This window comes from Ochotona curzoniae, unplaced genomic scaffold (assembly GCF_017591425.1).
Source record: "Ochotona curzoniae isolate NIBS_2020 unplaced genomic scaffold, NIBS_Ocur_1.0 scaffold_3208, whole genome shotgun sequence".
In the NCBI taxonomy this organism is placed as follows: domain Eukaryota; kingdom Metazoa; phylum Chordata; class Mammalia; order Lagomorpha; family Ochotonidae; genus Ochotona; species Ochotona curzoniae.
In genome coordinates, this window is record NW_024467106.1 from 19,378,133 (window position 1) to 19,391,064 (window position 12,932).

General features: G+C 40.0%; 1 protein-coding gene across 1 annotated transcript in view; it reads left to right on the top strand.

Annotated features, from left to right (window-relative positions):
• The window catches only part of SVEP1 (sushi, von Willebrand factor type A, EGF and pentraxin domain containing 1), a 161,053-nt gene that overhangs the window by 121,013 nt on the left and 27,108 nt on the right, over positions 1–12,932 (top strand). Inside the window, exons 31-37 of the mRNA XM_040963410.1 lie at positions 515–688; positions 1,234–1,353; positions 2,201–2,377; positions 2,600–2,684; positions 3,631–3,822; positions 4,772–4,939; positions 10,659–11,331. Of these exons, the coding sequence (XP_040819344.1) occupies positions 515–688; positions 1,234–1,353; positions 2,201–2,377; positions 2,600–2,684; positions 3,631–3,822; positions 4,772–4,939; positions 10,659–11,331 (1,589 nt within the window). The remainder of the gene's footprint in view (positions 1–514; positions 689–1,233; positions 1,354–2,200; positions 2,378–2,599; positions 2,685–3,630; positions 3,823–4,771; positions 4,940–10,658; positions 11,332–12,932) is intronic.

Sequence of the window (12,932 nt, forward strand, 5' to 3'; positions counted from 1 at the left end):
GTTTACATTCTAGTGGAAAATTCAGAAAAACAAATACAGTAATTTTTATAGTGAATGATGAAGGGCGGAAGGCTCTGAAGAAAATCAGAATAGGGTAAGGAAGGGATTGGATGGAGGCCAGACAAGTTATCTTAGATAGGAAATAGCATCTCTTACCAGTGAGGGCATTGACTCCGTTCAAAAGGAAGCTTTACATGGCAAGGATTTTATCTGTGGCTCACTGCTATGAGTCCAGTGCTGAGGTCAGTGTCCAACAGAAGGTTGGACCTCCATCAATGTGTTTTGAATAAATCGACTGCATGCATACTAGGAGTCAGACGGTATGCAAGATGCTGGAGACACACATGTGACCATAGTCGGCTACCACCCCTACCCCTGCCACTCTCCCTCCAGTGTTTGGGTATAACAGAAGCCATCATGCCTCACTCCACTGCCCTCCTTGCTTAATTTCAATATAATGTCCTTTGAGCGTTGCACTCCTGATGCAGCTGTGCTTTTCTTGGCCCTGTTTCAGGCATCAGCTGCGGGGTGCCACCCCCCTTGGAGAATGGCTTTTACTCAGCCGAGGACTTCTATGCTGGCAGCACGGTAACCTACCAGTGCAATAACGGCTACTATTTGTTGGGTGATTCGAGAATGTTCTGTACTGACAATGGGAGCTGGAATGGCATTTCACCGTCATGTCTTGGTGAGATCAGCGTTGGCATTTATTGAATGAGTGTATTCTAGCTGTACAAATGACAGTCACTCAAACTTTCTGAGGGTTCTTGTGGCATTCTTTTGCGAATTTCATTTCAGCTCAGTGAGCTCTCTACAAGCCATAGTGACACTGCAGCTGTTCACATAGATGCCAAAAGTATTTTGCATCTTTATCAGGCTCAGGATTAATACTACTCCTACCCCACCTGTCCCTTCACTTGCTCACCTATAAACTAGGGAAATAACAGTACTTACTATAAATCTGCAGTGTAATTGTGACTGTTGTATTTCAAATTGTAAAACTACATCAAATAAAGTTGGCGTTAAGGCTAAAGATTAAAATACCATAAACCATATGAGGATTGAACACCTCACTCTAGTTTCTAATTCTTCCCTCTGAAATAGAGAAATAGCGCATTATAAATGCATACAAAGTGTTACACATTAAGTGACAGGTAGCGACTTCAAAGTAAACAGTATTTGATGTATGGGGACACGAGTCACCTGACTATTTGTGATGTGTCTTCACCTTAGATGTGGACGAGTGTGCAGTTGGGTCAGACTGCAGTGAACACGCTTCCTGCCTGAACACAAACGGATCCTACCTGTGTTCATGCATTCCACCCTACTCAGGAGACGGTAAAAGCTGTGCAGGTAACGAATCCAAGCATGCCTGATAATTCCCTTTTCTGTGTGGTAATTCAAATATCCATTCTAAGCACATTATTTTCCTTTAAGAAAAAGATTTGTTTTATTTGAAAGGCAGAGTCAAAGAGGAAGAGGCAGAGAAAAAGACATCTTCTAACCACTGGTTTATTCCCCCCAAATGGCTGTGACGACCAGAACAAGGTCCAGGAGCCAGTAACACCATCTGAATCTCCCATGTGGGTGGCAGGGGCATAAATACTCAGCCATCTTGTGCTGCCTTCTCAGCTGCATTAGCAGTCAGCTATATCAAAAACAGAGCAGTGGACACTTGAACCAGTCTCCATTGCTGCAATATGGAATGCCAGAGTTGCAGGCAGCAGTATAACCCACTGCACCAGGCTTTAGTGCCTTATTCTTGAAATGAGACACTCTTCAATTTCAAAAAAAAAGCATTAAGATAAATGAAAAAAGTAAAAGACAATAGGTGAGTCTTTTTCTAATATAAAAGCCACATAAATAACCATTAAAGATGCTTTAAATGAGCACCCTGCCTAAAGAAACATCTGTTAGTCAGAAAGTTAGAAAAGCAGCTACACCATAGTGGAAATATAATTGTTTAGAAATATAATTGTTGACCTGTCCACCTCAACACAGTATTGCTTAAATGCCTGTTAAATATGGTTCAACCTTCTGTGCAATGTGTCCCTGGCCTCCATGTATCTTCCTTAAACAGCTTTTCTCTCAGGACTTCAACAGGAATATTAACTGTTTGTTGTGAGACTTTGTGTTGTCTGGTGTGAGAACCACTTCTTATTACATACACACACACACAAACCTGGTCTTTTTTTTCAAGAACCTATACAATGCAAAGAGCCAGAACATCCAGAAAACGGCCGTTCTTCTGGTGAGATTTACACAGTGGGGGCCGAGGTCACGTTTTCATGTGAGGAAGGCCATGAGCTGGTGGGAGTAACGAAAATCACATGTCTGGAGTCTGGAGAATGGAACCATCCATTGCCATCTTGTGAAGGTATGCTTTGCCAATTCCCTTGTAGGTTGTGTTCAGCAACCCCAGAATTGTAACATGTAGATAGATCAAGTGTTATCTTATGTCTGAGTTCTTTGTATTTGAAACCCAACTATTGGACTCATGTTTGAATGTGATCAAAACACAGAATTGCCACATGAGTTTTCAGAAGTTCTTGTACACACAAATTCAGAAAGCCATGTTCTTCTTTTTCCTTCCCTGAAGCTATTTCCTGTGGTGCGCCAACCATCCCAGAAAATGGTGACATTGATGGGTCAGCATTTACCTATGGCAGTAAAGTGATCTACAGGTAAGTGGTTAAGAGTCAGACTACTCAGTGGAAGTTGTTGACAACCTATACCAGCAGTAATATAACTAGAGGGGTGCAGAAGAGAGGGTAACCCTAGATATGCAGTGTGAAGAGATCTTAGTCAAATAATTTAATGGTAGTCATCTCTAGAATTCCTAAATTCCCTGCCTGGTAAGTGGTCAGCTATTGTCACTAGTGCCACCTTGAGGCACCCCAAGAATGGAGTCTGTGGAGGAAAAGGCTCCTACCTAGTAAATACCCTTGGTTACAAATGATTCCACACTCAGTGTCCCAGGGTCTTAGACTAGACTTTCCAACTGAGCTCTTTCTGTTTGCAGCTGGTAACATGCGCTGCAAACTGGAGGGGCAGACTGAGTTCTTAACACTGACTTTCCACTTATCAGCCATTAGGTGCCTGTGAGAAATATATATGATATTCAATTCTGGAGGAAGAGCATTAAGGGTATTGTTTTGGTAGGAAAAATAAAAGAACAGTCCCAAAATATATAAATTCTCAATTTAAAAAGATTTATTGTTATTTATTCAAAAGACAAAGGGAGATGGAGAAAGATGGACAAAGCAGAAAGATCTTCCTTCTACTGCTTTACTCCTCCAATGCCCACAGTAACAAGAACGTGGGCCAAGTGAAAGCCAGGAATCAGGAGCTTATCCTGGATCCCTCATGCAGATGGCAGGGACGCAAGTCATTGAGTCGTCGCCTGCTGCCTCTCTTGGTGCGCATCAGGAGGCAGCAGAAAATGGAAACAGGGCTGGGACTCCAGTCCAGGCAACTAATATGAATACAGGTGACTCAAGTAGAATCTTGACTGCTGCACCAAATGCCTGACCCAGTTCTTCAGTTATTAATATTCTAGAAGTACCGCTATGGATACAATTAAAAGGAATAAATTAACTTTTATTCTGCAATTTTCTCCACCTTCTCCAGGTGCAATAAAGGATATACTTTGTCTGGTGCTCAAGAGTCATCCTGTCTTGCCAGTGGTTCTTGGAGTCATTCTGCTCCTTTGTGTGAACTGGTGAAATGTTCTAGCCCTGAAGACATAGACAATGGAAACTACATTTTGAGTGGGCTTACCTATCTTTCGACTGCATTGTATTCATGTAAGAGTGGATACAGGTAAAGTCTGCAGACACAAGCCCCAGCTCCCCACAATTCCCTGTTACTAGTCAGTAGATTCCATTTGGATGTGATTGTCTGACTTTAAAGACAGATTCACAAATGCAAATGTGTACACTTCCTAATGCCTTGCTACAATACAAGCTCAAGGCAATCTGTTTCACTGCAATTCCAGAAATGACAGTTTGATTGCTATCAGTGTCCATACCTGAAACACGACAGCAAAAGCTGTTAGTGAAGCATTGCATAAGACCAGACAGCTTGCACTGTGGGTATTCTCATAAACAGCTTACTAAGTTCATACACAACATTGTGAGGGATGTCAGAAGAAAGCAAGTTTATTTGATTACAGGTGTTTGTGTTCAGATAGGACAGATCTTAAACAAGACTATGATCAGAAACATGATCAGCAGGATCCAAAATGGAACAGATCATGTGGACAGGAAGTCAGAATCAGGTTGAAGGTAAAGGCAGATAAGCCATGACGTAAAGAGGAGAGCTTTACCAAGTCAAAGAGAGCCAGATGTCAGTCCTAAGCAGCACAGCTAAGTTCCTCAGGCTCATGGCAAAGACTTGGACCTTAGGAACCCTCATTCCCTGGCTACTCAGGTGAGTGTCTTCCTTCCTGCTGGACCACAACACTTTTTATGAACACTTTCTCATCTATGTAATCTGTTATTCACAAGGTCTGGAGTGTTGTGCACTCCCCTGATGAGCAAATTGTTAAATTCTTTTATCTTATACCGAATGTTCGTTGTGTTATTAGTCCTTTGTCCTTCTGGCATGATTAGATCTCCCTTGTAATTATATAAATCAATGAAATATAAAGAAACATTTTTATGCACTAAAATTCCTCACGCCCCCTATTTTCTTGTAAGCCCTTCCGATTTCATCTTTGTAAATGTAAACAGATAGTCCACAAAAGGGTTGATGTCACTCTTTCCTGTAGCTTGCAGGGTCCAGCGCTCATTGAATGCACAGCATCTGGCAGCTGGGACAAAGCACTACCTGTCTGTGACCTCGTCTCCTGTGGAGAGCCACCTGCCATTAAAGATGCTGTCATCACTGGGAATAACTTCACTTTTGGGAATACTGTCACCTACACTTGTAAGGAAGGGTGAGTAAAGGCTTTGAAGAAAAAGAACGTGGGAGCCAAGAGGACAGATGCTGCCATCCAGTGAACATGGAATTAAATTTCCTGGCAGCCAAGGCCCAGAGAAGCTTATTGCTTATTTTCTGGCATCAGAGAGCATATTGTCCTGTGAGAGCAAAGTTTGTCTGGAGTAAACCTAGTTTATCAAATGAGATTTTAATACACACATTGGGCAATGTCGGAAAAAATACATTTCAATGAAAAACATAAAAGAACATGCTCAAATGGGCCAACATACATGTTTCTTTTCTGTAAAATTAAAAGGAAGATTTTAAGTCACCATTAAAAAGAAACATGTTTACAGGAAAAAAAAGAAGATAGTGAAATGTGGGCTGTTACACTTCTAATGATCTTTTTTAATTCAGAGGTAATATTTGGAAGACTCCAGAAAGCAAATTACAAAAGAACTTGCACATCCATTGTCTCCTTAGATGTTCAACCAGGCCCTGTGAGATCCAGAGGAGAGCAAAGCCCCCCAGGATGATCCCTGCAGCCATTAAGTGCTTCTGAACTGCCGGATTCCAGGGACTCTGACTGGCATTTCATTCAATTTCAACGCTGCAGTTGTTGGCTTTTTTCTGTACTCCATTATTAAATATCTTCCCTGTTAGTAGTGCTTCCCCTCTCCAGTATTATTACAGTCGCATTCCACCCATTTGGAAGCAAAAATGACAAAGGGTTACCTAAATCTCTAAATTTGTGTCTCAGCTATGTCGGTCACTGACTCTGTGGTCTTCGGTAAGGGATATGACCTTCCTGTGCCTCAGCTCTCTTTCCTCTCCTAGGTACTATACTTTCATTAATGATGCATACTTTTGGATACTGTAAGGAATAAAATTGTATAATACATGGCCTCCCAGGAGGAAAGAAAACTTCAATAGCCCAATCAAACTTGGACACTATTGTGATGATTTTTAAAGTTGTATTTATGTATTTTCACTCTATCTGGAAATCAGAAAGACAGAGAACTTTTATCTACTGTTTAACTTCCCAAATGCCAGCAGCATCCAAGGCTGAACCAGAGCAAAGCCAAGAGCCTGGAACGCAGCCCCTTTCTCCCATGTGGATAGTAAGAAGCCATCTCCTACCACTTCCCAGATTGCATACAACCAGAAGCTAGAACGGGAAACAGAGCAGATCTCAATCTGGTTACTAAGGTTCAGCCTCTCCCCAGCAGGCAGCAGGGACTGCCTTGGCCCTGGAAACTCAGACACTGCCTTGTTCTCTTTCTCCTCTCTAAGCTCCTATACTTGTTATGGATGTCCCACTGTTTCCCTCTTCTAGCCCACTCCTTTGGCACTTGCTCAGAAACTGACCTGTGGACACAATTGCTCTGGGGTGTCTCAGTGGAAGAAGAGGAAAATGCTGGGCTTTGCTAGGCAGCCATCTTGAATCCCCTGCCAAAACATTTGTCTGTTTTAGCAAAACATCAAAACCTGAGGAGTTTTCTGTTGCTTGCCCAAACACAGAAGATGGTCATTTACTTCTCATTGTTCTTCTCATTCTGTGTTTACTTGCCTTGTTGTGGGAGGAACTCTGGGGAAGGATGGATATTTGACATCCTGAATCACTAAGCAAAAGTTTCTCTTTCAATTCTTCTCAATTATAAACTTCCGATTGCAATTATTGGATTTGTTAAGACAACAGTCCTTGATCCTTGTTATTAACTCAAAGCAAAATTAATTCCTGATGCAAATTCACGCTTTATCTTTATTCCTGTTGAGTAGCAGCTGTTGGACTATCTTGTAAGCTGCTCATTCAAAGCCCTTCTGAAACAGAAGTGCTAACGAGTCACTGGGGAGCCCTTCTCAAGCTTTCCAAACACTCTCATTTGTCAGCTCCCACCATCTGTGTGAAACATCACTGAAAATTGCTTCTGCAAATTACTCTGCTAGTTCAGAGGATGTGAGGTCATGACTGCAGAACTGTGAAAATGTATGTTGAGGCAGATCCTTCTAAGGCATCCCATGACGTGGGTGGGCCATTTTTCTGAGGGAATACAGGTGTAAAACAACCGGTTCTATAATGCAGATGACCTGGTTTTCAGGGAAGATTTCTGCACGTGTGTCCCCAGTGCCTCTAGGATGAGAATCCAACATGACACACATACCCAAACATTCCATCATTTTAGATTGTAAAACTCTATATTTTCCATGCTTTGATAGCCAGCCTTTCAAGGCACATTTCATCATCTGTCAAAAATGTAACTGTTTTCTAAGTAATTCTTTAATAGGTGGGAAAAATCTGCTCCCTGTAAGTCTTAGTGCATAGTTATCTGCCACAAGGAAACAGTGACGGTGTTTGATGAGAGATCAGTGACAGCATGGTTAGACAGTGGGTAACAATTCCCCACCCCCTTTTTGTTGTATCATCTGGAAAGCATTTCTTCAGCTTCTTAAAAGACCGGCGCATGTATTTTAGAATTATATTTATTGTAATAATCCCCTGTTCTCATGGTCTTGAAATAAGCTATCTATTCATCTAAACCTCTGGCTCCCTTGTCCCTCAGGAAAATGCATAGAGTTAAAGGCTTTTTGTCAGGATGGCAAGGCAGAGACCAGGCATGTTTTTCTTAGGATGTCACCTGGCTATGCTATGCCTGCCACACCTTCACCTATATGCCCTAAGGGTAACTAGGTCAAAATCCTCATAAAATCTGTGTTTCACCCTGTGATGTCCAGAGGTTCCTTTGCCATGTCTTCCCATGTGTAGCTTCTTGGCACACCCCAACTGTGAATCCAGTCCCTTGTCTCTGCGGGTGCTACTCGTGTTCCTTAAGTGTCTCCGTCCACTGTTCTTCTCTACAGACTCCATTCCAGAACCAGTTCATCTGGGAAGCATTTCCTCCCTTCCCATCCTACAGGTAAAACTGACTGCTCCCCTTTAGGCAGACATTGTGTCTGTGTAGGAAGCCTACAAGCCACCAGGGATCTGTCACTGGACGACAGAAGTACAGATCAAGTACAGTCAAGACGTTGGCATTACATCTGAGTGCTAAGTGACTGCAGGCTCTTGAGAATTATGTAGTGAAACACTAAATATTCATTGAGAATCAAGGGAAAACAAGACCTTAGATCAGTCCAAGGGATATGGAAGATTCTAAGAAATTATGAGTAGCATTAAAAATGCATTATTTAAGTTTGTTCAAAAATACATATTTAGAGGTAATTGTTCATTAAATAATGGAGAAGCTTTACTATGATTCTCCACTGAGGGGAAAAAATGAGTATCGGTGAATATTTTGCAGAAGATTGAGGGTCAGTAGCAAAAAATAAGAGTCACCTTCAATTCTTAGGAAACGTTTAAAAATAAGGAAGATCACGGAGGCAGGTGCTGCTGCCACAACACAGAAGCCCCTTGAAACAAAGGAAGGATTTTATGAATGGAACAGTTTATCCTTATGAACTCAGAATGTCTCAGGCCATGAACTATGTCAGCATCAAGGGTATCTGTGAAAAGTAATGATGCATGTTCAAAGAGTGAGAATGATATAAACTATGCTATAAAACATCAGAGGCCCCAATAAATGGAACTTCCACAGAGAGCATATCTTAACCAGGAAGAGCAGAGTTGAAGCACTTACAACAGGACTTAAGGGATTTTTTAGTAACAAGATAATGCTCTCAGCACATCGTCTTTCTATCCCTTCCTGGACCCTCTAAGGTAGAAGCCATCTAAAATATGTATTGATCAGTCCCTATATAAGGAACTAAGGATCTCTCACTGGACTGTTCTCAGCTATGGGAGATGTCTGTGAGTCTTCATTTTAAGACTCCTTCTGTGCATAGTGTCACGTGTGACCCTTGGCAGATGGACATACATATCTCTACTACCACTCTATAATATTTTTTCTTGATCTCTCTGTCTGTGTCCCATATACTTCATCAATATTGCCAGCTAGCCTGAAGGGATTATATAATAATTCGAATCTCTATAATAGCTGATCTTTTATCAACATAAAAGAACTTCAGGAGAAATTTTGGATGATTAGCAAATGACTCAAGAACAATTTCTGATGGGTAGGTCAGATAAAGTGTACTCATGACGCTGCAATTTGGTTTCCAAAGCACATACACAAAAGTTGGAATAACTAGCTTCATTTTAAAGAAGGAGAGAGAGAAATGCCATGGAAAAGGTCTAGCTGTGAGAGGCAGATAAGCCAAACTTATATCAAAAGTATGCTGCTTACAACTGCATAACTTTAGTCATGTTTCTAACTCTGTCTGAATCACCATTCATTGGTCCATAAAGTAAGCCAATGTGTCTAAATATGAATGAATTATTCCCATTATTTTAAGCCCTTTACCTTTTATCATTATTATAAGGTTGTGCTGATCACCTGTCAGATATTCTCTCAAGCCTTCCTGTCAATGTTCTTCAGTAAAGGCATGATCATGAAAAGTAGAGTGATTCAGTTATCATTATGCCAATGTGGCGTATCCTAATATTTTACTATACTTCATTGAGACAGCCCTTGAAGGTAATGTAAGATTTTTGCAAGCCATCAATCTGTCAGCACATGCAAGTGCACATTTGAGGCATAAATTCAGATGTCTTAAGAGTGCTAGTCTTACTATTGGAGTTAGCATAGTCATCAGCAGGGCACAGCTTTTAATTTTAACCACAATGGTAAAGATTTAGAAACCTTAGGAGACTGAAATTATAATCACTGTTTTAAAGGTCATATAATGCTATATTTATAGGCCATATCTAGGTCAAAGATGTCTTCTCAAAGCTTGTTGCAAAGAGTACCACTGCTCTTGTTTCGAACAGTAGTAGGTTTGTCATTGTTTCACAGTGGGTTGCACTGCCACTTGAGGAGCCCACACCCAGAACTGAGTGCCTGACATCAAGTGCTACCCCTTCTTCTGATCCAGCTCCCAGCTGAATCACCTGGGAGGCAGGGGATGAATTAATTCCTTGAGTCCATGCCACCAAAAGAGACTCAGATGAAGTTTCTATGCCTGGCTTTGGTCTGGCTCATTCCTTTCTGATCTGGGTATTTTGGGAGTAAACGAATGGATGGAAAAATCTCTCTCCCCTCCCTTCACTGACTTTGCGTCTTAAACAGCTAGGCAGGCAAATGAGTAAATAAGTAAATAACTTCTTTTTTAAAAATATGAAAAGATTAGTGTAAAATCAACAGACTGTGATTATAAAGCAAATTAAAAGAATGATATTGCAAAAATTAAAGGAAAAAAGAAAAGAAGTAAGAAGGTTGAGAGTGGGAGGCAAGTAGGATTATCTTAGAATTGTATTAATGAGAAAAATGTATGAATTCTCTAAATACTAATTTTAAAAATAAAAAAAAAATCCTAAGTCAGGTAGAGTTACAATATTGATTTGAGCCATGTAGCATCACAGCTCACCCCTCATTTTTATTTTGAAAATGTGTGACAATTTTTCCTGTTGCTTAAGTAGCAAAAGTCTGCCTTTCATTTTCCTCTTTGAATTTTACTAATATTAATGTTTATTTATACATTCATACATTAAAATATATTTATACATCTCAAATGAAAACCACTTGATCCATAAGCTCAATATCCAAGCAAGGAATATTTTTAAGGGAACAGAATAAAAGTAAAGTCAATATTAGAAAAAATAAGAATAGAATCATATACGAATGTTTTTTTTTTAATGTATGCTTCATTGTTTCTGCTCTCCCCTGTTCCTATCTTTGTAGCTATACCCTTGCTGGTCCTGACACCATTGAATGCCTGGCTAGTGGCCAGTGGAGTGCAAGTAATCAACAGTGTCTGGCTGTCTCCTGTGATGAGCCCCCCAACGTGGACCATGCCTCTCCAGAGACTGCTCATCGGCTATTTGGTGACATTGCAATCTACTACTGTGCTGATGGCTACAGCCTAGCAGACAATTCCCAGCTCCTCTGCAATGCACAGGGCAAGTGGGTTCCCCCAGAGGGCCAGACTATGCCCCATTGTATAGCTCATTTCTGTGAAAAACCTCCATCTGTTTCCTACAGTATCTTAGAATCTGTGAGCAAAGCAAAATTTGCAGCTGGCTCTGTTGTGAGCTTCAAATGCATGGAAGGTTTTGTGCTGAATACTTCTGCAAAGATTGAATGCATGAGAGGTGGACAATGGAATCCTTCCCCCATGTCCATCCAGTGCATCCCTGTGCGGTGTGGAGAACCACCAAGCATCATGAATGGCTATGCAAGTGGATCAAACTACAGCTTTGGAGCTATGGTGGCCTATAGCTGCAATAAGGGATTCTACATCAAAGGGGAGAAGAAGAGCACCTGTGAAGCAACAGGACAATGGAGTAATCCCATCCCCACATGCCACCCAGTATCCTGTAGTGAGCCACCAAAGGTTGAGAATGGCATTCTGGAGGTAAGAGACTAATTAGCTAATAGGCCATGAACTTGTGCCGATAGTTTATTGAGGACCTAGCATTCATAAACAGGGACAACGAAAAATTCAATAGTGGAAAGACAGAGTGCCTAATGTCCATAGGTCTGAATCCTCCTAATAGATGGCTTTCAGCATTTTACTACCCTATAGGTGTCCCAAGTACTTGGTGGCAATGTTTTAGCCCCAAATAGAAAGTAGGAGTAAATCAACTTTAATGAAAAAGAATTTACTTTTTAATAAATTCTAAGATGAATTTTTAATTTTAAGAATTTAAGATCTATATGGAGAGAAAACTATTATCACTTCTTAGTTTTAGATAATACATGGATTAAACCAAGTTGTACAGGTTTTGTTTTTTTTATTTTCTTTTCCATGATGGGTCAGTTAAGTCTAGCCCCAAAATGCCTGCTTCCATACTACTTTCTCCCCAATTCCCTCAAATCAAGGGCTATCCTATAAATAATATTCTAGTTAAATGCCTGTTTTAAAAACCACATATACTTACTACTTTTCCCTTTTATTTAAAACAGAAAAAAATGGTATTGTGAAAGTCTTTTGTTTAGATGAGTTAGTAACTTTTGGAAGATGGCATAGAGTATGTGTAAGGAGGATTTTTTCATTCATTCATTTAACAAATATTTCAGGGACCTTTACAGTTTTGAGCATTGGAGATCTAGCACTTAACAGTACAGAAAAGTCTCAGATGTCAGGGTGCTTCCATGGACATGGAACACTCAAGCAACTACTTCTAAACATCATGAAATTCAATTTAATATAGAAGCTAGAATTTACCGCTTTCACTGACAAAGAACTATAGTAGTCTTTTAAAAAAAATCCTAATTAATTCATCAGCCTAAAAATGATTTGATATTATATTATATGCTTTCTTGCTTAAATTCTGAATCATGGATATTAATTTTTATTTAAAAGATGGAAGACTTTTCATTTCCCATTCTTCTATTACAGTAGGGATTTTTTTAAAGTATGTTAAGAATGAAAACAAAAGTTTACCAGTGTTCTTAGACTGTATCTACAAAAATAATTTATTCACCTTTTTATGATCTAACATTAAGAAATACATGTGCGTTGTGCAGACATTACTTTTTCTGTAATTAAAATGAAAATCTGTAGTATTTCTTATACATTTCAGTTCTATGTCTTTTATCTATTTTAAAAGTTAATCTAGTAGAAAAAACATAAATATTTGAATATATTCTAGACAGTTCATTTAGTTGAGTTCTTTTTAAGAATATACTCAATTCTTCTGGTCCGTGCTTAGCTCAAGCTTTGGATCCCCACCCTCTCTTGCAATGACCATCAGGATCGCCCCGGAGCCTCCCCGACCAAAAAATAGAATAGATCGTCAGAGAAATACAAGGAAAGCTTAGAACCAAACAGGAAATGATCAACATGGACCCACATATACCTTACTAGATAGGACAGAAAGATTAATTACTCCTCACTAGGGTATTGAAGATTTCTCTGCACACCCCTCCTAAAACTGTTCTGCATCTCAACAGTTGACAAAGACCTTGTTAGATTTATAAGCCAGTTTAGACTATCCTAAAATCTACCAAGTG